Source organism: Bombina bombina, chromosome 2 (assembly GCF_027579735.1).
Source record: "Bombina bombina isolate aBomBom1 chromosome 2, aBomBom1.pri, whole genome shotgun sequence".
Taxonomy (NCBI): domain Eukaryota; kingdom Metazoa; phylum Chordata; class Amphibia; order Anura; family Bombinatoridae; genus Bombina; species Bombina bombina.
In genome coordinates, this window is record NC_069500.1 from 784,068,506 (window position 1) to 784,095,316 (window position 26,811).

The following is a 26,811-nucleotide window of genomic DNA, read 5'->3' on the forward strand; positions in this document are numbered from 1 at the left end:
TTCCTACGTTGAGTGGGCATGTAAGGTGCACCGCACAGCATCTTACTGGATGGCTGGGTGCCAAGCCGTATCTGGGGAAGAGGTGCTGCAGCTATTCCTGTTAGAGCATTGCTTTGACAAGTTATCCGCAGGAGTTAGAGAGTGGGTTCGGGACCGTAAACCCTCCACCCTGCATGAAACTGCTCGCCTGGCAGATGAGTATACGGATGCCCGCAAACTGGACACTGCTACCACTAAGCCCCCTGCTAGAGTGGAGTACAGACCCCCAGTCACCCCAGCAGCTGCCAGTTACCAACCCCCGGCGCACCGCTATACCACACGGCCTCCGGCCACGAACTACCCTCAGAGAGCCCGGTTCAATTCGCGGGGCTACTAACAACCTATTCGGTGCTTTGGATGTAAGCAACTAGGGCACAAAAGAACAGAGTGTCCCCTAAATGCAGCGAACCAAGCACAGTCCTGGAGAAGACCCGCCGGCGGAATCCCACGTAACCCTCAGCCTGCGGCCCACTACATAGAGGAGCACGAATGCTGGGGCATCCTACATGAAGCAGACCTTGTGCAAGCTGCCCACCGGAATAACCGGCAACTCGTTAAAGTGAATGGGAAGGAGGTCAGTGGTCTACGGGATACTGGTGCTACCATGACCTTGCTTCAAAAGAACTTGGTGTCTGAGAAACAGCACACTGGAGACACTGTGGCTGTGAGGGTAGCAGGGGGCGCTGTGATCTGCCTACCTGTTGCCCGGGTACATTTGGATTGGGGAGTGGGCGCTAGACCTGTGAATGTGGGGGTCATGAAGGACTTACCAGCTGATGTTCTCCTTGGAAATAACTTGGCCCCCCTTGTTTCTGCCTACGCTCCTATGGGTCCCGCTGATGTTAACCCTGTGACTACCCGTGCCCAGTTCCGTGCAGCAGAGACTGACCCACCTGCTGCTAAGCCCCAGGACGCTGAGCTCAGTAAATCTCTATCCGATATTGATACGTGGAAGTCCCGTTACAATGCGCTGATGAAGGAGAAGAGTCAAGTAGAGGATGAAATGGTCACGATAAACAATCACGTAACAGTGCTAGCGGGAGAGAAGAGGAGCGCAGAGGAAAAAGCACGTTTAGAACGGGAATCTCTGCTAGACAAGCTGCACCGACAGACTGCAGAAAACACCAGCTTGAGAGTGGAACATGAAACATTAAAGACAAACTTAGCGACACTGGAGGAGAAGCTGGAGCTGGCTCATAGTGAGGTGCAGCAACTCAAGGGCACCCTATGTCAGTATGAAGGGATTGTGGATACCTATAAAGAGCAGGTACAAAAATCACGTAAAGAAGCAGATGATATTTTGAAGGACTGTTTAGCCCTAGTCTGGGCACTGAAGAAGTTGAACCCTTACTTATACGGACAGGGATTCTCTCTCATAACGGGAATACAGATGGATTGTCCCAGCAAACTGACATGCCTACCACCTCCTAGTCCGGTCATCCCCAGGTTGACCCGCCAAAGGGTCAAGCCGGGTCTGCCGGAGTGTTCCACTAGGAGGGAGCTATGTGACAGACCCTTCTGTCAGTACTGAAAGAGTTAACTTTGTTCAGAAGCTATTTTCTAAAGACAAGGTTGCTAGCCTCAGCTATTGTGTACTGTAATTAAATTTTAGTGATAAACATTCACATTGTTTAATCACATCCAGAGAGCAGACTTCCAAGTGATAAGAAGGACTCAATTGTTTATCTGCTTAAGTAATGTAATTCTATTGTATCATGTCAAAGGGCGTTTTCCCTCTATCTAATGTACAATATTCTTTCAACCCCCCATCTGGGGTCAGACCTGCATAAATACTGGGCATATAGCCTTCAATAAAGTGCATTCTGTTTTTACCTTCAATGTGGAGCCTGGTCTCATGTTTGAGGGGGGAATTAGCTGGGTTGTGAGTTGCTGAACCCACATTCAGGGCATCGTTCATCTGGTATTAACCCTTGGTATCCTGTTGATACCGTAATAAGACGTATTTAAACGTCTTCGTATAGGTAGATAATGAGATGCAAATAAACGCAATTTCATTGCTTTAAGTATTTTGAACATGCCGAAAATAGTGGGCAGGATAACGTGACATCATCGGCGAATAAAAGATATAACTTTTATAACGTTATGAAGCTTCGTTTTGGAGAAAATATAGGTCAGTAGGTTTTAATTAATGTTTATTAACTTTAATATGTTAGTCGTTTGGCTTAAAAATGATAACAGAAAGTAATCCTTTAAAAATGTCCCCACTGTGAAATCTGAATTGTGGTTAGCCATTTTAATCTAAATAATTTTCTGCATAAAGTGGTAGATGATGTAACAGGACTAAAATACATTTTTAACCCCTTATTGACCACAGCACTTTTCCATTTTCTGTCCGTTTGTGACCAATGCTATTTTTGCGGTATTTGTGTTTGGCTGTAATTTTCCTCTTACTCATTTACTGTACCCACACATATTATATACCGTTTTTCTCGCCATTAAATGGACTTTCTAAAGATACCATTATTTTCATCATATCTTATAATTTACTATAAACAGAATTATAAACTATGAGAAAAAATGAAAAAAAAAAACACTTTTTCCAACTTTGACCCCAAAAATCTGTTACACATCTACAACCACCAAAAAACACCCATGTTAAATAGTTTTTTAAATTTTGTCCTGAGTTTAGAAATACCCAATGTTTACATGTTCTTTGCTTTTTTTTTTGTAAGTTATAGGGCCATAAATACAAGTAGCACTTTGCTATTTCCAAAGCGCTAGTTACGTTGAAACACTGATATCTTTCAAAAATCCCTGAATATCCCTTGACATGAATCAATCTAGTGAAGGATTACTGTTGCGAGGATATCCTGACGGGGATCCCTTGGTACAGCTAGCTGGTTTGCTGTTTAAATACCAGCCCGCTCCTACAGGCACAAGAGAGTGCCTTCACGTTTGTGAGTATCCTGTATCTCATCTAACTTGGATATTGTCTGTTTTGATTGATCTACACATGTGGCGCCTCTGTTTCTGTTTTCCTTGCAGTGAAACCTCTTTTTGAATATATATTTTTTAGCAGACATCCCAAAGTATTGATCTAGGCCAATTTTGGTATATTTCATGCCACTATTTAACCGCCAAATACGATCAAATACAAAATATTGTTCAGTTTTTCACAATTTGTTTCACAAACTTTCGGTTTCTCACTGAAATTATTTACAAACAGCTTATGCAATTATGGCATAAATGTTTGTAAATTCTTCTTTGGGATCCCCTTTGTTCAGAAATAGTAGACATATATGGCTTTGGCATTGCTTTTTGGTAATTAGAAGGCCGCTAAATGCCACTGCGCACCACACGTGTATTATGCCCAGCAGTGAAGGGGTTAATTAGGGAGCATGTAGGGAGCTTTTTGGGGTAATTTTAGCTTTAGTGTAGTGTAGTAAACAACCCAAAGTATTGATCTTGGCCCATTTTGGTATATTTCATGCCACCATTTCACCGCCAAATGCGATCAAATAAAAAAAAACGTAAAAGTTTTCACAATTTTAGGTTTCTCACTGAAATCATTTACAAACAACTTGTGCAATTATGGCACAAATGGTTGTAAATGCTTCTCTGGGATCCCCTTTGTTCAGAAATAGCAGACATATATGGCTTTGGCGTTGCTTTTTGGTAATTAGAAGGCCGCTAAATGCCGCTGCGCATCACACGTGTATTATGACTAGCAGTGAAGGGGTTAATTAGGTCGTTTGTAGGGAGCTTGCAGGGTTAATTTTAGCTTTAATGTAGAGATCAGCCTCCCACCTGAAACATCAGACCCCCTGATCCCTCCCAAACAGCTCTCTTCCCTCCCACACCCCACAATTGTCCCCGCCATCTTAAGTACTGGCAGAAAGTCTGCCAGTACTAAAATAAAAGGTATATTTGTTTTTGTGTGTGTGTGTGTGTGTGTTTTTTTTATAGCATATTTACATATGCTACTGTGTAGGATCCCCCCTTAGCCCCCAACCTCACTGATCCCCCACCAAACAGTTCTCTAACCCTCCCCCTCTACCTTAATGGGCGACATCTTGGGTACTGGCAGCTGTCTGCCAGTACCCAGTTTAGTAAAAAATTATGCATTTTTTTTATTTTTTGCCCTTTTCTGTAGTGTATTTCCCCCCCCTCCCAGATCCCTTAGATTGTTCTAAAATTGTAAATCCCCCCTTTTCTGCCACTTATTATCATTACATTTGTCTGTAGTGTAGCGGTTCCGCCCCGTGCACGCGTCCGTGCGCGCCCCCGTGGGTCCCGCCCCACCTCCACAGAGTGGCTCTCTCTGCATCGGATGGCCATGCAGGGTTATTGCAGGATGCCTCGATATCGAGATTGCTCCCAATCTAAGGGATATAATAACCGTAAAGCGGCTGGAAGCAAGCAGAATCGCTTCAAGCTGCTTTCTAGACCGAGGACGTGCAGGGTACGTCCTCAGGCGTTAACTGTGTTTTTTTAGAGGACGTACCCTGCACGTCCTTGGTCATTAAGGGGTTAATTGCTGAATTTTGTGGGAAAACCTAGAAATAAAATGTAATTTTGTACAGTGTTTGTGTTGTATAAAAGACTGCATCATATATTAATGTTTAAGTGAACTTTTTTTATTTTCTTTTAAAAAAAGTGTTAACTCTGCTATTTTTCTTTACAGGATTTGGTCCATTTGGAGAACACACCATAAATGCTAGTTGGGTCGCTGTGCAGGTATGGCCTTGCTGTTCCTTAAATTCATTATTTATTTAAAATCCATTTTTTATTTTTCGTTCCTCATTCTGCAGACTTTTCCGAAATGGACTGTGAAACCATTACAGTTGTTTAAATCATTTTATGAACTATTGTCTCTAACAGGGCTTCTCGGAAACTACTGAGATTTATTGCAAATACTTTAGAGGAGCAGTGATTGTGATATGTTGTAAAATGTTTTAAATGCACTACAGTAATATAAATGCAAAAGATTCCTTGCTTCCTATCAAAAGTAACAATGAATATAATTTAGCATCTCATTAGGTGCCATCTTAACCGCCATTCATCATTCTCTTGGGAGTGTGCAGGCGATACAGCCAATCGGATACTGCATTGTATGTTCCATAGACATTAATGTAGTAATTTATAACAATTTTCTCATTGACTTCTATTATTAGATTTGTTTCATTTTCTTGGTGTCCCTTGTTAACGGAGCAGCACTGAACTACTAGGTGCTAGTTGAACACATTGGGCGCGATCACATATTTCTATCCTAAGATATGGTGAGTCCACGGCGTCCTCAATTACTGTTGGGAATGTTACTCCTGGCCAGCAGGAGGAGGCAAAGAGCACCACAGCCAAGCTGTTATGTATCACTCCCCTTCCCACAAACCCCAGTCATTCTCTTTGCCTTTGGTGCATGGAGGAGGTGAAGTTTTGGTGTCTGAAGAAGATTGGATTTATTTAGCTGGAGGCTTATTTGAAAAAGATATATGTTTATCAAGGTCTCCAATGGCAACCTGCAGTGTGTATTGCTACGGTGACAAGTGCGGCAGCGTATTGTCTGAGTCTCTTCAGGTAAAGACGCCCTTGGAGGAGATCCAAGTCAGGATTAAGGCTCTTAAGTTAGCCAATTCCTTTATTACTGACTCTTCATTGCAGGTTATTAAGTTGGGAGCCAAAATATCTGTTTTCACTGTATTAGCACGCAGAGCCTTGTGTTTAAAATTTTGGTCAGCGGATGTTTAATCTAAGTCCAAGCTTTTGGCGATTACTTACAAGGGTAAGGCCTTGTTTGGACCTGGTCTGTCAGAAATTATTTCCGATACCACGGGTGGTAAAGGGTCTTTTCTTCCGCAAGATAAGAAGAATAGTCCCAAAGGAGGTCAGAGTAATTTTCGTTCCTTTCATAACTTCAGAGGTAAACCTTCCTCTTCCAAGCAGGAACAGTCCAAGCATTCTTGGAAACCCAATCGGTCTTGGAACACAGAGAAGCAATCAAAGAAACCCGCAGCTGACTCTAAATCAGCATGAAGGGTTTGCGCCCAATCCAGGAGCGGATCAAGTGGGGGGCAGACTTTCACAGTTTTCTCAAGCATGGCTACGGGATGTCCCAGATCCATGGGCGATGGACATAGTATCTCAGGGTTACAAGTTAGAATTCAAGACTTTTCCTCCCAGGGGCAGGTTCCACCTCTCAAGGTTATCTGCAGACCAGATAAAAAGAGAGGCATTCTTAAAATGTGTACAGTATCTCTTTTGTGACAGTTCCAGTCCAGGAACAGGGTCTAGGTTTCTATTCCAATCTGTTCATGGTTCCCAAAAAAGAGGGAACTTTCCGACCTATTCTAGACCTGAAGTGTCTAAACAAATTTCTCATAGTACTGTCCTTCAAGATGAAGATGATCAGTTCCATTCTTCCTTTAGTGCAAAACGGTCCGTTCATTAAGGGCCATAGACCTGAAAGATGTGTACCTTCATGTTCCCATTCACAGGGATCATCACAAATTTCTGAGATTTGTCTTTCTAGACAAACACTTCCAGTTTGTGGCTCTTCCGTTTGGCCTTGCCACAGCTCCCAGAATTTTCTCAAAGGTTCTGGGGGCTCTCTTGGCAGTGATCCGGTCTCGAGGAATTGCAGTGGCACCCTATCTGGATGACATTCTGGTTCAGGCACCATCTTTTCAACAAGCAAACTCTCACACAGAGATCTTGTTGTTTTGTCATACGTTCCCACGGATGGAAAGTGAATCTGGAAAATAGTTACCTTGTTCCAGCTACAAGGGTGGTTTTCTTGGGGACCATAATAGATTCCCTATCAATGACAATATTTCGGAGGTCAGAAAGGCAAAAATTCTTTCCTCTTGCCTCTCTCTACTGTCTACTGTTCAGCCATCAGTGTCTCAATGTATGGAGGTAATTGGTCTGATAGTTGCTTCCATGGACATCATTCCCTTTGCTCGATTCCATTTGAAAGCTCTGCAGTTATGCATGCTCAGTCAATGGAACAGGTACCATGCTGATCTGTTTCAGAGGATAGATCTAGATCAGTGGACAAGACTCTCTCCCGTGGTGACTTTCTCAGGAACATCTGTCTCAGGGAACATGCTTTCAGAGACCTTCCTGGGTGATTGTGACCACGGACGCCAGCCTACTGGCTGGGGAGCCGTCTAGGACTCGTTAAAGGTGCAGGGACTCTGGACTCGCGAGGAGTTTGCTCTCCCCATAAACATTTTGGAGTTGGGAGCGATTTTCAATGCTCTGATGGCTTGGCCTCAGTTGTCCTTAGCCCGATTTATCAGGTTACAGTCAGACAACATAACCTCAGTGGCTTACATCAACCACCAGGGAGGAACTCTGAGTTTCTTAGCCATGAAAGAAGTGGCTCGGATAATTCAGTGGGCGGAAGCTCACAATTTCTGTCTATATGCTATCCACATTCCAGGAGTGGACAATTGGGAAGCGGATTTTCTGAGCAGACAGACTTTTCATCCCGGGGAGTGGGAACTCCATTCGGAGGTGTTCTCCAGCTTAACCCTCAAATGGAGGGTGCCGGAGCTGGATCTGATGGTGTCTCGGCAGAATGCCAAGCTTTTAAGGTATGGTTCAAGGTCAAGGGATCCACTGGCATCTATGATAGATGCTCTGGCGGTCCCTTGGGATTTCAGGCTGACATACCTGTTTTCTCCGTTTGCTCTCCTTCCATGAGTCATTGCTCATATCAAACAGGAGAGAGCATCAGTGATTCTAATAGCCCCTGCTTGGCCTCGCAGGATCTGGTATGCAGACCTAGTTGAGATGTCGTCTCTCCCACCTTGGAGACTGCCTCTGATCAAGGACCTTCTACTTCATGGTCCCTTCCTTCATCCAAATCTCGTTTCTCTGAAGCTGACTGTTTGGAGATTGTACGCTTAGTTCTATCTAATCATGGTTTCTCTTGTTAAGTGTATCCAGTCCACGGATCATCCATTACTTGTGGGATATTCTCCTTCCCAACAGGAAGTTGCAAGAGGATCACCCACAGCAGAGCTGCTATATAGCTCCTCCCCTCACTGCCATATCCAGTCATTCTCTTGCAACTCTCAACAAAGACGGAGGTTGTAAGAGGAGAGTGGTGTATTATAGTTAGTTTTTTAACTTCAATCAAAAGTTTGTTATTTTTAAATGGTACCGGAGTGTACTGTTTTATCACAGACAGCATTAGAAGAAGAATCTGCCTGTGATTTCTATGATCTTAGCAGAAGTAACTAAGATCCACTGCCGTTCTCACATATTCTGAGGAGTGAGGTAACTTCAGAGGGGGAATGGCGTGCAGGTTTTCCTGCAATAAGGTATGTGCAGTTAACATATTTCTAGGGATGGAATTTGCTAGAAAAATGCTGCTGATACCGGATTAATGTAAGTTAAGCCTAAATACAGTGATTTAATAGCGACTGGTATCAGGCTTATTAACAGAGACACATACTCTTATAAAAGTGTAATATAAAATGTTTGCTGGCATGTTAATCGTTTTTATATATGTTTGGTGACAAAACTTATTGGGGCCTAGTTTTTTTCCACATGGCTGGCTTGATTTTTTTGCCTAGAAACAGTTTCCTGAGGCTTTCCACTGTTGTAATATGAGTGGGAGGGGCCTATTTTAGCAGCTAAAATTACAGACAGAGACACTCAGCTTCCTTCTGCATGATACAGGACATCTCTGAAGGGCTCAAAAGGCTTCAAAAGTCGTGTTTGAGGAGGGTAACAACCACAGTAGACCTGTGGCAGTTGTTGTGACTGTGTTTAAAAACGTTTTTGTAATTTATTATTCCGTTTTTGGTATTAAAGGGTTAATCATCCATTTGCAAGTGGGTGCAATGCTCTGCTAACTTGTTACATACACTGTAAAAATTTTGTTAGTGTAACTGCCTTTTTTCACTGTTATTTCAAATTTTGTCAATTTGTTTCTCTTAAAGGCACAGTAACGTTTTCTCCAACATAGGTGTGTCCGGTCCACGGCGTCATCCTTACTTGTGGGATATTCTCCTCCCCAACAGGAAATGGCAAAGAGCCCAGCAAAGCTGGTCACATGATCCCTCCTAGGCTCCGCCTTCCCCAGTCATTCTCTTTGCCGTTGTACAGGCAACATCTCCACGGAGATGGCTTAGAGTTTTTTGGTGTTTAAATGTAGTTTTTATTCTTCAATCAAGAGTTTGTTATTTTAAAATAGTGCTGGTATGTAATATTTACTCTGAAACAGAAAAGAGATGAAGATTTCTGTTTGTAAGAGGAAAATGATTTTAGCAACCGTTACTAAAATCGATGGCTGTTTCCACACAGGACTGTTGAGAGGAATTAACTTCAGTTGGGGGAAACAGTGAGCAGACTTTTGCTGCTTGAGGTATGACACATTTCTAACAAGACTTGGTAATGCTGGAAGCTGTCATTTTCCCTATGGGATCCGGTAAGCCATTTTTATTAAATAGGAATAAAGGGCTTCACAAGGGCTTTGAAGACTGGTAGACATTTTCTGGGCTAAAACGATTGATATATAAGCATTTTTAATGCTTCATAGCTTTGAGGAGTTATTTTATTCTTGGGAATTATGTAAAAAAACCGGCAGGCACTGTATTGGACACCTTTTTCACTGGGGGCCTTCTCTAATCATAGGCAGAGCCTCATTTTCGCGCCTCTATTGCGCAGTTGTTTTTGGGAAGCAAGACATGCAGATGCATGTGTGAGGAGCTCAGATAGTAGAAAAAGCTTACTGAAGGCGTCATTTGGTTTCGTATTCCCCTTTGGGCTTGGTTGGGTCTCAGCAAAGCAGATACCAGGGACTGTATAGGGGTTAAATTTAAAAACGGCTCCGGTTCCGTTATTTTAAGAGTTAAAGCTTTCAAATTTGGCGTGCAATACTTTTAAGGCTTTAAGACACTGTGGTGAAATTTTGGTGAATTTTGAACAATTCCTTCATACTTTTTCACATTTTCAGTAATAAAGTGTGTTCAGTTTAAAATTTAAAGTGACAGTAACGGTTTTATTTTAAAACGTTTTTTGTACTTTGTTATCAAGTTTATGCCTGTTTAACATGTCTGAACTATCAGATAGACTGTGTTCTGTATGTGGGGAAGCCAAGGTTCCTTCTCATTTAAATAGATGTGATTTATGTGACACAAAATTTAGAGAAAATGATGCCCAAGATGATTCCTCAAGTGAGGGGAGTAAGCATGGTACTGCATCATCCCCTCCTTCGTCTACGCCAGTCTTGCCCACACAGGAGGCCCCTAGTACATCTAGTGCGCCAATACTCCTTACCATGCAACAATTAACGGCTGTAATGGATAATTCTATCAAAAACATTTTAGCCAAAATGCCCACTTATCAGCGAAAGCACGACTGCTCTGTTTTAGAAAATACTGAAGAGCATGAGGACGCTGATGATATTGGTTCTGAAGTGCCCCTACACCAGTCTGAGGGGGCCAGGGAGGTTTTGTCTGAGGGAGAAATTTCAGATTCAGGGAAAATTTCTCAACAAGCTGAACCTGATGTTATTACTTTTAAATTTAAATTAGAACATCTCCGCGCTCTGCTTAAGGAGGTGTTATCTACTCTGGATGATTGTGAGAATTTGGTCATTCCAGAGAAATTATGTAAGATGGACAAGTTCCTAGAGGTCCCGGGGCCCCCCGAAGCTTTTCCTATACCCAAGCGGGTGGCGGACATTGTAAACAAAGAATGGGAAAGGCCCGGCATACCTTTTGTCCCTCCCCCTATATTTAAGAAATTGTTTCCTATGGTCGACCCCAGAAAGGACTTATGGCAGACAGTCCCCAAGGTCGAGGGGGCGGTTTCTACTCTAAACAAACGCACTACTATCCCTATAGAAGATAGTTGTGCTTTCAAAGATCCTATGGATAAAAAATTAGAGGGTTTGCTTAAAAAGATGTTTGTTCAGCAAGGTTACCTTCTACAACCAATTTCATGCATTGTTCCTGTCACTACAGCAGCGTGTTTCTGGTTCGATGAACTAGAAAAGTCGCTCAATAAAGATTCTTCTTATGAGGAGATTATGGACAGAATTCATGCTCTCAAATTGGCTAACTCTTTTACTTTAGACGCCACTTTGCAATTGGCTAGATTAGCGGCGAAAAATTCTGGGTTTGCTATTGTGGCGCGCAGAGCGCTTTGGCTAAAATCTTGGTCAGCGGATGCGTCTTCCAAGAACAAATTGCTTAACATTCCTTTCAAGGGGAAAACGCTGTTTGGCCCTGACTTGAAAGAGATTATTTCTGATATCACTGGGGGTAAGGGCCACGCCCTTCCTCAGGATAGGTCTTTCAAGGCTAAAAATAAACCAAATTTTCGTCCCTTTCGCAGAAACGGACCAGCCCCAAGTGCTACATCCTCCAAGCAAGAGGGTAATACTTCTCAAGCCAAGCCAGCCTGGAGGCCAATGCAAGGCTGGAACAAAGGTAAGCAGGCCAAGAAACCTGCCACTGCTACCAAGACAGCATGAGATGTTGGCCCCCGATCCGGGACCGGATCTGGTGGGGGGCAGACTTTCTCTCTTCGCTCAGGCTTGGGCAAGAGATGTTCTGGATCCTTGGGCGCTAAAAATAGTCTCCCAAGGTTATCTTCTGGAATTCAAGGGGCTTCCCCCAAGGGGGAGGTTCCACAGGTCTCAATTGTCTTCAGACCACATAAAAAGACAGGCATTCTTACATTGTGTAGAAGACCTGTTAAAAATGGGAGTGATTCATCCTGTTCCATTAGGAGAACAAGGGATGGGATTCTACTCCAATCTGTTCATAGTTCCCAAAAAAGAGGGAACATTCAGACCAATCTTAGATCTCAAGATCCTAAACAAGTTTCTCAAGGTTCCATCGTTCAAAATGGAAACCATTCGGACAATTCTTCCTTCCATCCAGGAAGGTCAATTCATGACCACGGTGGATTTAAAGGATGCGTATCTACATATTCCTATCCACAAGGAACATCATCGGTTCCTAAGGTTCGCCTTTCTGGACAAGCATTACCAGTTTGTGGCACTTCCATTCGGATTAGCCACTGCTCCAAGAATTTTCACAAAGGTACTAGGGTCCCTTCTAGCGGTGCTACGACCAAGGGGCATTGCAGTAGTACCTTACTTAGACGACATACTGATTCAAGCGTCGTCCCTACCACAAGCAAAGGCTCATACGGACATTGTCCTGGCCTTTCTCAGATCTCACGGGTGGAAAGTGAACGTAGAAAAAAGTTCTCTATCTCCGTCAACAAGAGTTCCCTTCTTGGGAACAATAATAGACTCCTTAGAAATGAGGATTTTTCTGACAGAGGCCAGAAAATCAAAACTTCTAAGCTCTTGTCAAGTACTTCATTCTGTTCCTCTTCCTTCCATAGCGCAGTGCATGGAAGTAATAGGTTTGATGGTCGCGGCAATGGACATAGTTCCTTTTGCGCGAATTCATCTGAGACCATTACAACTGTGCATGCTCAGTCAGTGGAATGGGGATTATATAGACTTGTCTCCGACGATACAAGTAGATCAGAGGACCAGAGATTCACTCCGTTGGTGGCTGACCCTGGACAACCTGTCACAGGGGATGAGCTTCCGCAGACCAGAGTGGGTCATTGTCACGACCGACGCCAGTCTGGTGGGCTGGGGCGCGGTCTGGGAACTCCTGAAAGCTCAGGGTCTTTGGTCTCGGGAAGAATCTCTTCTCCCGATAAATATTCTGGAACTGAGAGCGATATTCAATGCTCTCAAGGCTTGGCCTCAGCTAGCAAAGGCCAAATTCATACGGTTTCAATCGGACAACATGACGACTGTTGCGTATATCAACCATCAAGGGGGAACAAGGAGTTCTCTGGCGATGGAAGAAGTGACCAAAATCATTCAATGGGCGGAGACTCACTCCTACCACTTGTCTGCAATCCACATCCCAGGAGTGGAAAATTGGGAAGCGGATTTTCTGAGTCGTCAGACATTTCATCCGGGGGAGTGGGAACTCCATTCGGAAATCTTTGCCCAAATTACTCAATTGTGGGGCATTCCAGACATGGATCTGATGGCCTCTCGTCAGAACTTCAAGGTTCCTTGCTACGGGTCCAGATCCAGGGATCCCAAGGCGACTCTAGTAGATGCACTAGTAGCACCTTGGACCTTCAACCTAGCTTATGTATTCCCACCGTTTCCTCTCATCCCCAGGCTGGTAGCCAGGATCAATCAGGAGAGGGCATCGGTGATCTTGATAGCTCCTGCGTGGCCACGCAGGACTTGGTATGCAGACCTGGTGAATATGTCATCGGCTCCACCATGGAAGCTACCTTTGAGACGGGACCTTCTTGTTCAAGGTCCGTTCGAGCATCCGAATCTGGCCTCACTCCAACTGACTGCTTGGAGATTGAACGCTTGATTTTATCAAAGCGAGGGTTCTCAGATTCTGTCATTGATACTCTTGTTCAGGCCAGAAAGCCTGTAACTAGAAAAATCTACCATAAAATATGGAAGAAATATATCTGTTGGTGTGAATCTAAAGGATTCCCATGGAATAAGATAAAAATTCCTAAGATTCTATCCTTTCTTCAAGAAGGTTTGGAGAAAGGATTATCTGCAAGTTCTTTGAAGGGACAGATTTCTGCTTTATCTGTTTTATTTCACAAAAAGCTGGCGGCTGTGCCAGATGTTCAAGCTTTTGTTCAGGCTCTGGTTAGAATCAAGCCTGTTTACAAACCTTTGACTCCTCCTTGGAGTCTCAATTTAGTTTTTTCAGTTCTTCAGGGGGTTCCGTTTGAACCCTTACATTCCGTAGATATTAAGTTATTATCTTGGAAAGTTTTGTTTTTGTTTGCAATTTCTTCTGCTAGAAGAGTTTCAGAGTTATCTGCTCTGCAGTGTTCTCCTCCTTATCTGGTGTTCCATGCAGATAAGGTGGTTCTGCGTACTAAACCTGGTTTTCTTCCGAAAGTTGTTTCTAACAAAAACATTAACCAGGAGATAGTCGTGCCTTCTTTGTGTCCGAATCCAGTTTCAAAGAAGGAACGTTTGTTGCACAATTTGGATGTAGTTCGTGCTCTAAAATTCTATTTAGATGCTACAAAGGATTTCAGACAAACATCTTCCTTGTTTGTTGTTTATTCTGGTAAAAGGAGAGGTCAAAAAGCAACTTCTACCTCTCTCTCTTTTTGGCTTAAAAGCATCATCAGATTGGCTTACGAGACTGCCGGACGGCAGCCTCCTGAAAGAATCACAGCTCATTCCACTAGGGCCGTGGCTTCCACATGGGCTTTCAAGAACGAGGCTTCTGTTGATCAGATATGTAAGGCAGCGACTTGGTCTTCACTGCACACTTTTACTAAATTTTACAAATTTGATACTTTTGCTTCTTCTGAGGCTATTTTTGGGAGAAAGGTTTTGCAAGCCGTGGTGCCTTCCATCTAGGTGACCTGATTTGCTCCCTCCCATCATCCGTGTCCTAAAGCTTTGGTATTGGTTCCCACAAGTAAGGATGACGCCGTGGACCGGACACACCTATGTTGGAGAAAACAGAATTTATGTTTACCTGATAAATTACTTTCTCCAACGGTGTGTCCGGTCCACGGCCCGCCCTGGTTTTTAATCAGGTCTGATAATTTATTTTCTTTAACTACAGTCACCACGGTATCATATGATTTCTCCTATGCAAATATTCCTCCTTTACGTCGGTCGAATGACTGGGGAAGGCGGAGCCTAGGAGGGATCATGTGACCAGCTTTGCTGGGCTCTTTGCCATTTCCTGTTGGGGAGGAGAATATCCCACAAGTAAGGATGACGCCGTGGACCGGACACACCGTTGGAGAAAGTAATTTATCAGGTAAACATAAATTCTGTTTTTTATATTGCTTGTTAACTTGGTTTAAAGTGTTTTCCAAGCTTGCTAGTCTCATTGCTAGTCTGTATAAACATGTCTGACACAGAGGAAACTACTTGTTCATTATGTATAAAAGCCATGGTGGAGCCCCTTAGGAGAATGTGTACTAAATTTATTGATTTCACCTTAAACAGTAAAGATCAGTCTTTATCTATAAAAGAATTGTCACCAGAGGGGTCTGTCGAGGGGGAAGTTATGCCGACTAACTCTCCCCACGTGTCGGACCCTTCGCCTCCCGCTCAAGGGACGCACGCTAATATGGCGCCAAGTACATCAGGGACGCCCATAGCGATTACTTTGCAGGACATGGCGGCAATCATGAATAATTCCCTGTCAGAGGTATTAGCCAGATTGCCTGAATTGAGAGGCAAGCGCGATAGCTCTGGGGTTAGATGAGATACAGAGCGCGTAGATGCTGTAAGAGCCATGTCTGATACTGCGTCACAATATGCAGAACCTGAGGACGGAGAGCTTCAGTCTGTGGGTGACGTCTCTGAATCGGGGAGACCTGATTCAGAGATTTTTAATTTTAAATTTAAGCTTGAGAACCTCCGTGTATTGCTTGGGGAGGTATTAGCTGCTCTGAATGACTGTGACACAATTGCAGTGCCAGAGAAATTGTGTAGACTGGATAAATACTATGCAGTGCCGGTGAGTACTGATGTTTTTCCAATACCTAAAAGGCTTACAGAAATTATTAGTAAGGAGTGGGATAGACCCGGTGTGCCCTTTTCCCCACCTCCTATATTTAGAAATATGTTTCCAATAGATGCCACTACACGGGACTTATGGCAGACAGTCCCTAAGGTTGAGGGAGCAGTTTCTATTTTAGCAAAGCGTACCACTATCCCGGTTGAGGACAGTTGTGCTTTTTCAGATCTAATGGATAAAAAATTAGAGGGTTACCTTAAGAAAATGTTTATTCAACAAGGTTTTATTTTAAAGCCCCTTGCATGCATTGCGCCTGTCACTACTGCGGCGGCGTTCTGGTTTGAGGCCCTGGAAGAGGCCATCCATACAGCTCGATTGACTGAAATTGACAAGCTTAGAACACTTAAGCTAGCTAACTCATTTTGTTTCTGATGCCATTGTTCATTTGACTAAACTAACGGCTAAGAATTTCGGATTCGCCATCCAGGTGCGTAGGGCGCTATGGCTTAAATCCTGGTCAGCTGATGTGACTTCAAAGTCTAAATTACTCAACATTCCTTTCAAGGGGCAGACCTTATTCGGGCCTGGTTTGAAAGAAATTATTGCTGACATTACTGGAGGTAAGGGTCATACCCTTCCTCAGGACAGGGCCAAATCAAGGGCCAAACAGTCTAATTTTCGTGCCTTTCGAAATTTCAAGGCAGGTGCAGCATCAACTCCCTCTGCTTCAAAACAAGAGGGAACTTTTGCTCAATCCAAGCAGGCCTGGAAACCTAACCAGTCCTGGGACAAGGGCAAGCAGGCCAGAAAGCCTGCTGCTGCCTCCAAGACAGTATGAAGGAGCGGTCCCCTATCCGACAATGGATCTAGTAGGGGGCAGACTCTCTCTCTTCGCCCAGGCGTGGGCAAGAGATGTTCAGGATCCCTGGGCGTTGGAGATCATATCTCAGGGATATCTTCTGGACTTCAAAGCTTCTCCTCCACAAGGGAGATTTCACCTTTCAAGATTCTCTGCAAACCAGATAAAGAAAGAGGCATTCCTAAGCTGCGTGCAAGACCTCCTTGTAATGGGAGTGATCCATCCAGTTCCGTGGACGGAACAAGGACAGGGGTTTTATTCAAATCTGTTTGTTTGTGGTTCCCAAAAAAGAGGGAACCTTCAGACCAATTTTGGATCTAAAGATCCTAAACAAATTCCTCAGAGTTCCATCATTCAAGATGGAAACTATTCGAACCATTTTACCCATGAACCAAGAGGGGTCAGTACATGACCACAGTGGACTTAAAGGATGCCTACCTTCACATTCCGATTCACAAGAATCATCATCGGTTCCTGAGGTTTGCCTTTCTAGACAGGCATTACCAGTTTGTAGCTCTTCCATTCAGGTTGGCTACAGCCCCAAGAATTTTTACAAAGGTTCTGGGCTCACTTCTGGCGGTTCTAAGACCACGAGGCATAGCGGTGGCTCCTTACCTAGACGACATCCTGATACAGGCGTCAAGCTTTCAAATTGCCAAGTCTCATACAGAGATAGTTCTGGCATTTCTGAGGTCGCATGGGTGGAAAGTGAACGAAGAAAAGAGTTCTCTATCTCCTCTCACAAGGGTTTCCTTCCTAGGGACTCTAATAGATTCTATAGAAATGAAAATTTACCTGACGGAGTCCAGGTTATCAAAACTTCTAAATGCTTGCCGTGTTCTTCACTCCATTCCGCGCCCCACGGTGGCTCAGTGCATGGAAGTAATCGGCTTAATGGTAGCGGCGATGGACATAGTGCCATTTGCGCGCCTGCATCTCAGACCGCTGTAATTATGCATGCTCAGTCAGTGGAACGGGTATTACACAGATTTGTCCCCTCTACTAAATCTGGATCAGTAAACCAGAGATTCTCTTCTCTGGTGCTTATCTCGGGTCCATCTGTCCAAGGGTATGACCTTTCGCAGACCAGATTGGACCATTGTAACAACAGATGCCAGCCTTCTAGGTTGGGGTGCAGTCTGGAACTCCCTGAAGGCTCAGGGTTCATGGACTCAGGAGGAGAAACTCCTCCCAATAAATATTCTGGAGTTAAGAGCAATATTCAATGCTCTTCTAGCTTGGCCTCAGTTAGCAACACTGAGGTTCATCAGATTTCAGTCGGACAACATCACGACTGTGGCTTACATCAACCATCAAGGGGGACCAGGAGTTCCCTAGCGATGTCAGAAGTCTCCAAGATAATTCGCTGGGCAGAGACTCACTCTTGCCACCAGTCAGCGATCCATATCCCAGGGGTAGAGAACTGGGAGGCGGATTTTCTAAGTCGTCAGACTTTTCATCCGGGGGAGAGGGAACTCCATCCGGAGGTGTTTGCTCAATTGGTTCTCCGTTGGGGCAAACCAGAACTGGATCTCATGGCGTCTCGCCAGAACGCCATGCTTCCTTGTTACGGATCCAGGTCCAGGGACCCAGAAGCGGCACTGATAGATGCTCTAGCAGCGCCTTGGTTCTTCAACCTGGCTTATGTGTTTACACCGTTTCCTCTGCTCTCTCGTCTGATTGCCAAAATCAAACAGGAGAGAGCATCAGTGATATTGATAGCGCCTGCGTGGCCACGCAGGACCTGGTATGCAGACCTAGTGGACATGCCATCCTTTCCACCATGGACTCTGCCTCTGAGACAAGACCTTCTAATACAAGGTCCTTTCAATCATCCGAATCTACTTTCTCTGAGACTGACTGCATGGAGATTGAACGCTTGATCCTATCAAAGCGTGGCTTCTCCGAGTCAGTAATTGATACCTTAATACAGGCACAAAAGCCTGTCACCAGGAAAATGTACCACAAGATATGGCGTAAATATCTTCATTGGTGTGAATCCAAGAATTACTCATGGAGTAGGGTTAGGATTCCTAGGATATTGTCCTTCCTCCAAGAGGGTTTGGACAAAGGATTATTAGCTAGTTCTTTAAAGGGACAGATTTCTGCTCTGTCTATTCTTTTACACAAGCGTCTGGCAGAAGTTACAGACGTTCAGGCATTTTGTCAGGCTTTAGTTAGAATTAAGCCTGTGTTTAAACCTGTTGCTCCTCCATGGAGCTTAAACTTGGTTCTTAAAGTTCTTCAAGGGATTCCGTTTGAACCCCTTCATTCTATTGATATCAAACTTCTGTCATGGAAAGTTCTTTTTCTGATGGCTATTTCTTCGGCTCGAAGAGTCTCGGAGTTATCTGCCTTACATTGTGATTCTCCTTATCTGATCTTTCATTCAGATAAAGTAGTTCTGCGTACAAAACCTGGGTTTTTACCTAAGGTGGTTTCTAACAGGAATATCAATCAAGAGATTGTTGTTCCATCATTGTGTCCTAATCCTTCTTCAAAGAAGGAACGACTTTTGCATAATCTAGACGTAGTCCGTGCCTTGAAGTTTTACTTACAGGCTACTAAAGATTTTCGTCAAACATCTAACCTGTTTGTTGTTTACTCTGGACAGAGGAGAGGTCAAAAGGCCTTGGCAACCTCTCTTTCTTTTTGGCTTCGGAGTATAATCCGTTTAGCCTATGAGACTGCTGGACAGCAGCCCCCTGAAAGGATTACAGCTCATTCTACTAGAGCTGTGGCTTCCACCTGGGCCTTTAAAAATGAGGCTTCTGTTGAACAGATTTGCAAGGCTGCGACTTGGTCTTCGCTTCATACCTTTTCCAAATTTTACAAATTTGATACTTTTGCTTCTTCGGAGGCTGTTTTTGGGAGAAAGGTTCTACAGGCAGTGGTTCCTTCCGTTTAAGTTTCTGCCTTGTGCCTCCCATCATCCGTGTACTTTAGCTTTGGTATTGGTATCCCACAAGTAATGGATGATCCGTGGACTGGATACACTTAACAAGAGAAAACATAATTTATGCTTACCTGATAAATTTATTTCTCTTGTAGTGTATCCTGTCCTTTTAAGGCAGGTCTAAATTTTAATTAAACTACTGTCACCACTGCACCCTATGGTTTCTCCTTTCTTGGCTTGTTTCGGTCGAATGACTGGATATGGCAGTGAGGGGAGGAGCTATATAGCAGCTCTGCTGTGGGTGATCCTCTTGCAACTTCCTGTTGGTAAGGAGAATATCCCACAAGTAATGGATGATCCGTGGACTGGATACACTACAAGAGAAATAAATTTATCAGGTAAGCATAAATTCAGGCTCTTAAGTCTGTTACTAGAAAGATTTACCATAAGTTATGGCGTAAATATCTTTATTGGTGTGAATTCAAGGGCTTCTCTTGGAGTAGGGTCAGGATTCCTAGGATTTTGTCCTTTCTCCAGAAAGGTCTGGAGAAGTGTTTGTCGGTCAGTACTCTGAAGGGTCAGATTTCTGCTTTATCTATTTTGCTACATAAGCGTCTAGCGGATGTGCCAGATGTACAATCTTTTTGTCTGTTTGCCTTAACCTTGTTCTTAAAGTTTTTCAGCTGGCTCCCTTTGAGCCAATGCATTCCATAGATATTAAGTTGTTTTTGTTTCTTGTTGCTATCTCTTCTGCTCGGAGAATCTCTGAACTCTCGGCTTTGCAGTGTGATTCGCCTTACCTTATCTTTCATGCCGATAAGGTGATTCTTCGTACTAAGTTTGATTTCATTCCTAAAGTTTTTTTCGGATAGAAATATCTTAATCAGGAAATTGTTGTTCCTTCTCTGTGTCCTAATCCTTCTTCTCATAAGGAATGTTTGTTGCACATCTTGCATGTTGTGCGTGCTCTAAAATTCTACCTACAGGCGACTAAGGATTTTCGGCAATCTTCTGCCCTGTTTGTTTCTCTGGGAAAAGTAAAGGTCAGAAAGCTACTGCTTCTTCTCTTTCTCTCTGGTTGAGAAGTATAATTTGTTTGGCCTATGAGACTGCTGGACAGCAGCCTCCTGAGAGAATTACAGCTCATTCCACTAGGTCTGTCTCTTCTTCTTGGGCTTTCAAAAATGAAACTTCTGTGGAACAGATTTGCAAGGCTGCAAGTTGGTCTTCTCTGCATACTTTTTCCAAATTTGATACTTTTGCCTCGGCTGAGGCTTCTTTTGGGAGAAAGGTTCTTCAATCGGTGGTGCCTTCTGTTTAGGTCTACCTGTCTTGTCCCTCCTTAGTCCTTTATGTCTTCTAGCTTGGGCATTGGTTCCCAACAGTAATCAAGGACGCCGTGGACTCACTATATCTTAGGAAAGAAAACAAAATGTATGCTTACCAGATAAATTTTATTTATTTCCGGATATGGTGAGTCCACTGCCCCGCCCTTTATTTTAAGACAGGTTTTTTTTTTTTTTTTTTTTTACTAAACCTCAGGCACCTCTACACCTTCCTTGTATTATCCTTTTTTCTCCATTTACCTTTGGTCGAATGACTGGGGTTTGTGGGAAGGGGAGTGATACTTAACAGCTTGGCTGTGGTGTTCTTTGTCTCCTCCTGCTGGCCAGGAGTGATATTCCCAACTGTAATTGAGGACACCGTGGACTCACCATATCCGGAAAGAAAGAAATTTATCAGGTAAGCATAAATTTTGTTTTTGCGACTAGCGCAAAACCCGGCATACCTAACTTTTAGTCTAATCGAGCGATCACATACCCGGTGCAGCAGACAAGTTACACGGGTATATTTTACACGACGGACGTATTTTTTACTCCCATAAGCTCACAAAGAACGGTCTTCACCAGTCGGTATCACATATGCAGCGCAAGGACTTAACGTGCGCAGAATGGGGATATTTTACTCCATTTTTATCTTGCCACACATAGGCAGGCTCAGCAAGCCTTGTGCTCAGTAAAAAAGCACTGTAACTCCCTGGAAGCCTTAACAAACGCCTAACGAATGAACAATATCAACCCCTAAACCGCCATCCTCCCAATTCGCAAGCTACCTAATAAATGTATTAACCCCTAAATCGCCATCCCCCCACATCATAATCACTAATAAAATGTATTAACCTCTAAACCACCATCCCCCCACATCGCAATGACTAATAAAAGTTAATACCTAAACCGCCAACCCCCACAATGCAAAGCATTAAACTAAAAACGTAGCCCCCTAACATAACACACCCTAACTTAACCACAATTAAAATACACTGAAAAAAATTTAAAAAGATAACTGCCTTAAAAATAATAAAACAATTACAAAAAATAAAATTTATAAAAAAAAAGCAAACATTACACAAAATAAAAAAATGAACATTACACAAAATAAAAAAGCTAAAATTAAAAAAAAAATTCAAAAATAACAAACCAAATGATCCAAAATAAAAATTATTCCTATTCAAATACCCCCGTTTTAACAAAGAATATACACCCCAAAATAAAAAAAATAAAAAAAAATCTATAAATAAACTACCAATAGCCCTTGTAAAAGGGCCTTTTGTAGGGCATTGCCCTAAATTTAACATCTCTTTTGCCAAAAAAATAATAAAAGCACCCCCCAACATTATAATCCCCCACCCTACAATCAACTATTTTTCATTCTATGAAAAATAAAAAAAAGCCCTAATCTAACCCCCCCCCCCCCAAAAAAAAAATACAAAAAACTAACCCTAACCCAAAAATTGGTACTCACCATTGATGAAGTCCGGCGAAACATCTTTACCCCAGCTTCTTCAATCTTCACCCCAACATCTTCAATCTTCATCCCGGTGACGCGGAGACGGAGCAGTCATCGGCAACGTCCATCGGACACGGAGGTCCTCTTCATACGATCTTCCACCGCACACTGAAGATTGGATGAAAGGTACCCTTTTTATATAGGGGTACCCTTGCATTCCTATTGGCTGAAAAATTAAAATCAGCGAATAGGATGAGAACTGCTTACATCCTATTGGCTGTTTTGAACAGATATATATATCTCCAGCTACCAATCAACAACTAGCTCCCAGTAGTGCATTGCTGCTTCTGAGCCAACTTAGGTGTGCTTTTCAACAAAGGATACCAGAAAAATTATGCAAATGAGATAATAATAATAATAGACTGGAATGATGTTTTAAATTGCATGCTTTTTCTGAATCGTGACTTTACTATCCCTGTAATAATGCATATTTTTGTATCCTTTTATTTCTTTATGTCAGGGAAACTGGCCAAAGTGCTTGTGGAGTGAATAAAGTAAACCATGACATCTGTACTATAATCGCGTTTGTAACACGTACGTCGCTGTCGCGCACTCATCCTCAAAGGAATGTTGGCTGCGTGAGGCACGCGCATCCCGGTGGATTCCAAAAATGGCAGGGTGGTTAAATAATCCACCACAGGTAGATTTTTTTTACCACCTTGCCATTTTCAGAATCCACCTGGATGCAGCGTAGCCAAACCCAAAGCCTTAAAAAAAAAAAAAAAAACACGGAACTGCCCACACGAAGTATAACAAAAAACCACTACCCGCCCGCTTGAAGTATAACAACAAAAAAAAACTAACGTTCCGCCTGAAGTATTAACAGCTTGTATCAGATTAGGCTGTCTAGCATGCAGAGTTGCAGCTCTTGGCACTCTGCAGGTGTGCACATACGCTTTTTATAGTATCTAGATACTGCTCTTACTCTTGACGTGTACTGTCTGTTTGAGTGGAGACCTTTGGGTCTCCTTTCATTGTCCCAGGTGAGTTGGATCTCCTTTTAGGGATCTGTATTCCGGGTGATGGTTGATCCCTGTGGGGACTTTGTTTAGCATGGGGTTTCACAAAGCTGAGAAGGCTGATCGCCTTTTTCTTCCCTGTGTCCTCTGCTGGTGTGGAGGTGATAGGGAGACTAGCACTGCTAGAGGGTTTTTTTTACCTCAAGGTATCCCTTATATTGTCCTGAGGCCTTAAAAGGTCTCTTCATAAGACTTCTAGCCTTGCTCCTTGGAGCATTGGACTTTGGCTAGGGGTGGTTCCTTCCTTGTTCGGGGTTTTTGAGTTATTCTTGCTATCTGGATTCTCTGGGTATGCATTCATATCCCTTGTTTCTGGCCTTTTGGGGTATGGGGTATTTAGTTCTAGCGTAAGGTTTCCTGACCTATTAGGTGCCCGGACCTGTTTTTCTCCTGAGACTTCTGGTTGCTGAGGCTTCGCTTGTCCTTTTTCCTGACCCAGTCTTGGGTTATTTTGGAATCTTAGATCTCAGGGCTGGTCGGGGTGTTCCACGGTATTGGGAACTTGGTCTATGCCCTTGCTCCATCTTCCTGGCCTGGTCATGGTTGGCCAGGTTTTCGGAGTATTACTCTTTGCAACAGAGTAGCCCATGTCATCTAGTGGTTAGCTGTGTGGCTTGCGCCTCAAGGGTTGTTGGTTCATACCCAGCTGCGGGCGCTGGATGTCCAATTTCTGGTGCCCCTTAGGGTTGAATTCCCCTGATCAGCTTGCCAGTTTACCCGTGGATTCCCTGTCTGCAGGCGAGTGGGTTGGCTTTGCCTCTGCTTGGCAAGCTACTTGTGGGGGGGTCCTTTTCTAGGACATTTGTCTTGGGGATTTATCTTCCCATTAGCCGGTGGCTTCTGGCCTTGAAGACAGTTGTTGCCTTTCCAGCCTCATCCCTTTTTCTTTTGGGGATATTCTCCTCCCTATGGAGATGGCGTCCTTTCTTGGGGCTTCTCCTGGATGGATGGTAGAAAGGTGGAATTGGTTCTCCCTGGGGTCTTGCTGGCTCCAAGTCAGACTTGTTGAGCCTTTATTTTGATAGATCCTTAGGTCTATGGCCTTGTGGTCTGTTTTCAGAGTTGGGTTGTACTTGTACTCTGTGGGGATGGCTGTGCTATCCTTATGCTCGTTCCTATACCAGTTTTGGGATTCTTCTGTTCCCCTATTTTGGATTCCTGGGGCTTGGTTGGTCCAGCTGGGTGTGGGTCTACAGGTCAGGATGGCTGAGCGGTCTAAGGCGCTGCGTTCAGGTCGCAGTTTCCTCTGGATGTGTGAGCTTTGTTGAGTCTATCCGTTAGCTCAGTCTGCTAGGATATAGAATTTCCGTTCAACTTGCTCCATCGATTTCAGAAAAGGGTCTACTCTTCCTTCGGGTTCTGAGGGTATACTCTCCTTCTCGGGGGGCCTCGATTTGTGGTTTTGTGTTCCCTTTTTAGGGACCTGTATAGGTCCGGTGACTTTGGTTGCCTGGAGCGTACCCTCTGTCTGGGGGTTGCTTTTACGTTCTGTTCCTTGCTTGACTGCTTCTTCTTCCTCACAAGTGCCCTCTGTGTCGTCCTGATATGGACTCTGTGTTCTCAAACTTGGGGTTTTTCGCCTGGGTCTATTACATGTTTTTCGTGGTCGAATACTTTGGTATTCTATGTTCAGATGCTGGAAGGACTTTGCCTCTTCAGTTGCATTCAGTGCTTGCAGGATGTTGGAGAGAAGTCTGTTCTGTCTCTGTGCCCGGTCTTATCCCGGGTTTCACTTGGTATAGGCGTGGCCTCCTTTTCCTGTTTGGGCCCTTTGGGGTATCTGTGAGCTGGACTCACTCTTGGAGGTGTTCTTTTTTGTATTAGAGGACCTTTCGGTTTCCTCGGTTCCCCTTTGCCCTGTCCCCTTGGGGGTTTCGGCTGGTGTCCCCTTCATTAGTGGGGGGTGAGTGGTGGGGGACCATCTGTTGGGTGACGGTGTCTCCTGGAGGACTGTTGGCTCAGTCGAGTCCGTTTTGCAGTCAGTCTTTAGTTTGGCTTCTGGACTAGCTGCGAATCAGTGTCCTTGGGGCTTTTCCTTTAAAAATGTTATCAGCTTCGGACGAAGCGGGGTTTTTCATTGGGTAGAGGTTCAGGCCTGGTGTCCTCAATATGGGCCGCCTATTGTACCCTCCCGTCTTGGCATTCAGTGTCCTCTATAGCTTGGGTATTGTTTTCCCAAAAGTAATGAATGCAGCTGTGGACTCTTTCCATTTAAGAAGAAAAACACAAATTATGCTTACCTGATAATAATAATAAGGCGTCCTTATTATTCTTCTGGCACCTTTCACCCTATTTCTTCTACTGTTCCTTGTTCCTCGGCAGAATGACTGGGGGATGAGGGGAGTGGAAGGAGTATTTAAGCCTTTGGCTGGGGTGTCTTTGCCTCCTCCCGGTGGCCAGGTTCTTAATTCCCCAAAATAATGAATGCTGCTGTGTACTCTTTCCATCAGAAGAAAAGGAAATGATCAGGTAAGCATAATTTGTTTTTTTATCTTCATCCTTTCATCGTCGGAGCCTTTTTTTTTTTTTTTTTATATATGTTGCTTTATCCAAGCCGTTGGACTGGCTCAACTTTATAGCAATGTTTAATGGCTGCCAATTTTCATGTGACTTCACACATGTTTGAGGAGAGCAACATTATAGAGGGATTGGTGTCTACATGAGCCCGGGGTAAATCTGCATGGATTAGCGCATCTGGCGAGGTGGGTCCCATCACTTGGGTGACAGCAATCCTTTGTTTTACGGTGGCCTTCCGGATACAGGCAAGTCTACATTGTTATATTAATCAAGGGTGGATTTCTCACAATTTGCAATATTGGGCTAGATAATGGCCATATAAACAGCAGTTTGTTATGTCACCTGCCCTCACAATAGTAATAACTCCTAGCTCCAAGTACAGCGCATCCATAAGCATTATCATCCACAACGTTATGTTCCACCTTTAATTACATAGGACGCATAGTATTATAGCAGCTTTTTACATAGAGACTTGCTACTTTTCATTTGCTCTGGCTGCCTTCATAATGCCACTATCTTGTACACCTGAAATGGTTAGGGACTGAGACCAAAAGCAGTGCTAAAAGCAGTTAAAGGGAGAGAAAAATCATGGCTATGGGACACATTCAAGTATTTGAAGAGGAAAGTTTTTTTTTAAGAAGTCAGTCAATGTTTTTTGCAATTTAATATATGCAAAATATCCTAAAAAAATTAAAGTTTAAGGAACACTGACTGCCTTGTAATACACGTTACGTTCTCAGCTCCTCAGGGGCTAGGCTGGCACCACTTCCTGTTATCTCAGAACAATCTCCTCCTCTCTGCCAGCACTGTGTGCTCTCCCTCAGCACTTGTTACTGTGTGCTCTTACCCAGAAACTGCTGGTGGATGCTTTCTTGCAATACAGTTTAATTGTGTTTTCTCTTTCAACACTTGCTAGTGAGTGTGCCTATCATGACATTTTCAAAGCAGAGTACATGCAGATGATACCAGCCACCAAGCTGGACACCGCAGCCAGCCCACTGCATCTGCAAGGTGTTCACTTCTGACTTATCCTATAATGAGAGGCACTTGTGAGGGAATGTGAAAGTAGTCCGGTGCTCTATAGTGCTGTGTGACATGTTACCTCCTCAAAGCTGTTAACCAATTGGAAGTTAGGAG

At 43.7% G+C, this 26,811-nt stretch overlaps 1 protein-coding gene across 1 annotated transcript in view; it reads left to right on the top strand.

Annotated features, from left to right (window-relative positions):
- Window positions 1-26,811, top strand: part of PGPEP1 (pyroglutamyl-peptidase I) — a 324,626-nt gene that overhangs the window by 76,543 nt on the left and 221,272 nt on the right. Inside the window, exon 2 of the mRNA XM_053702954.1 lies at window positions 4,685-4,737. Coding sequence (XP_053558929.1) covers window positions 4,685-4,737 — 53 coding nt within the window. The remainder of the gene's footprint in view (window positions 1-4,684; window positions 4,738-26,811) is intronic.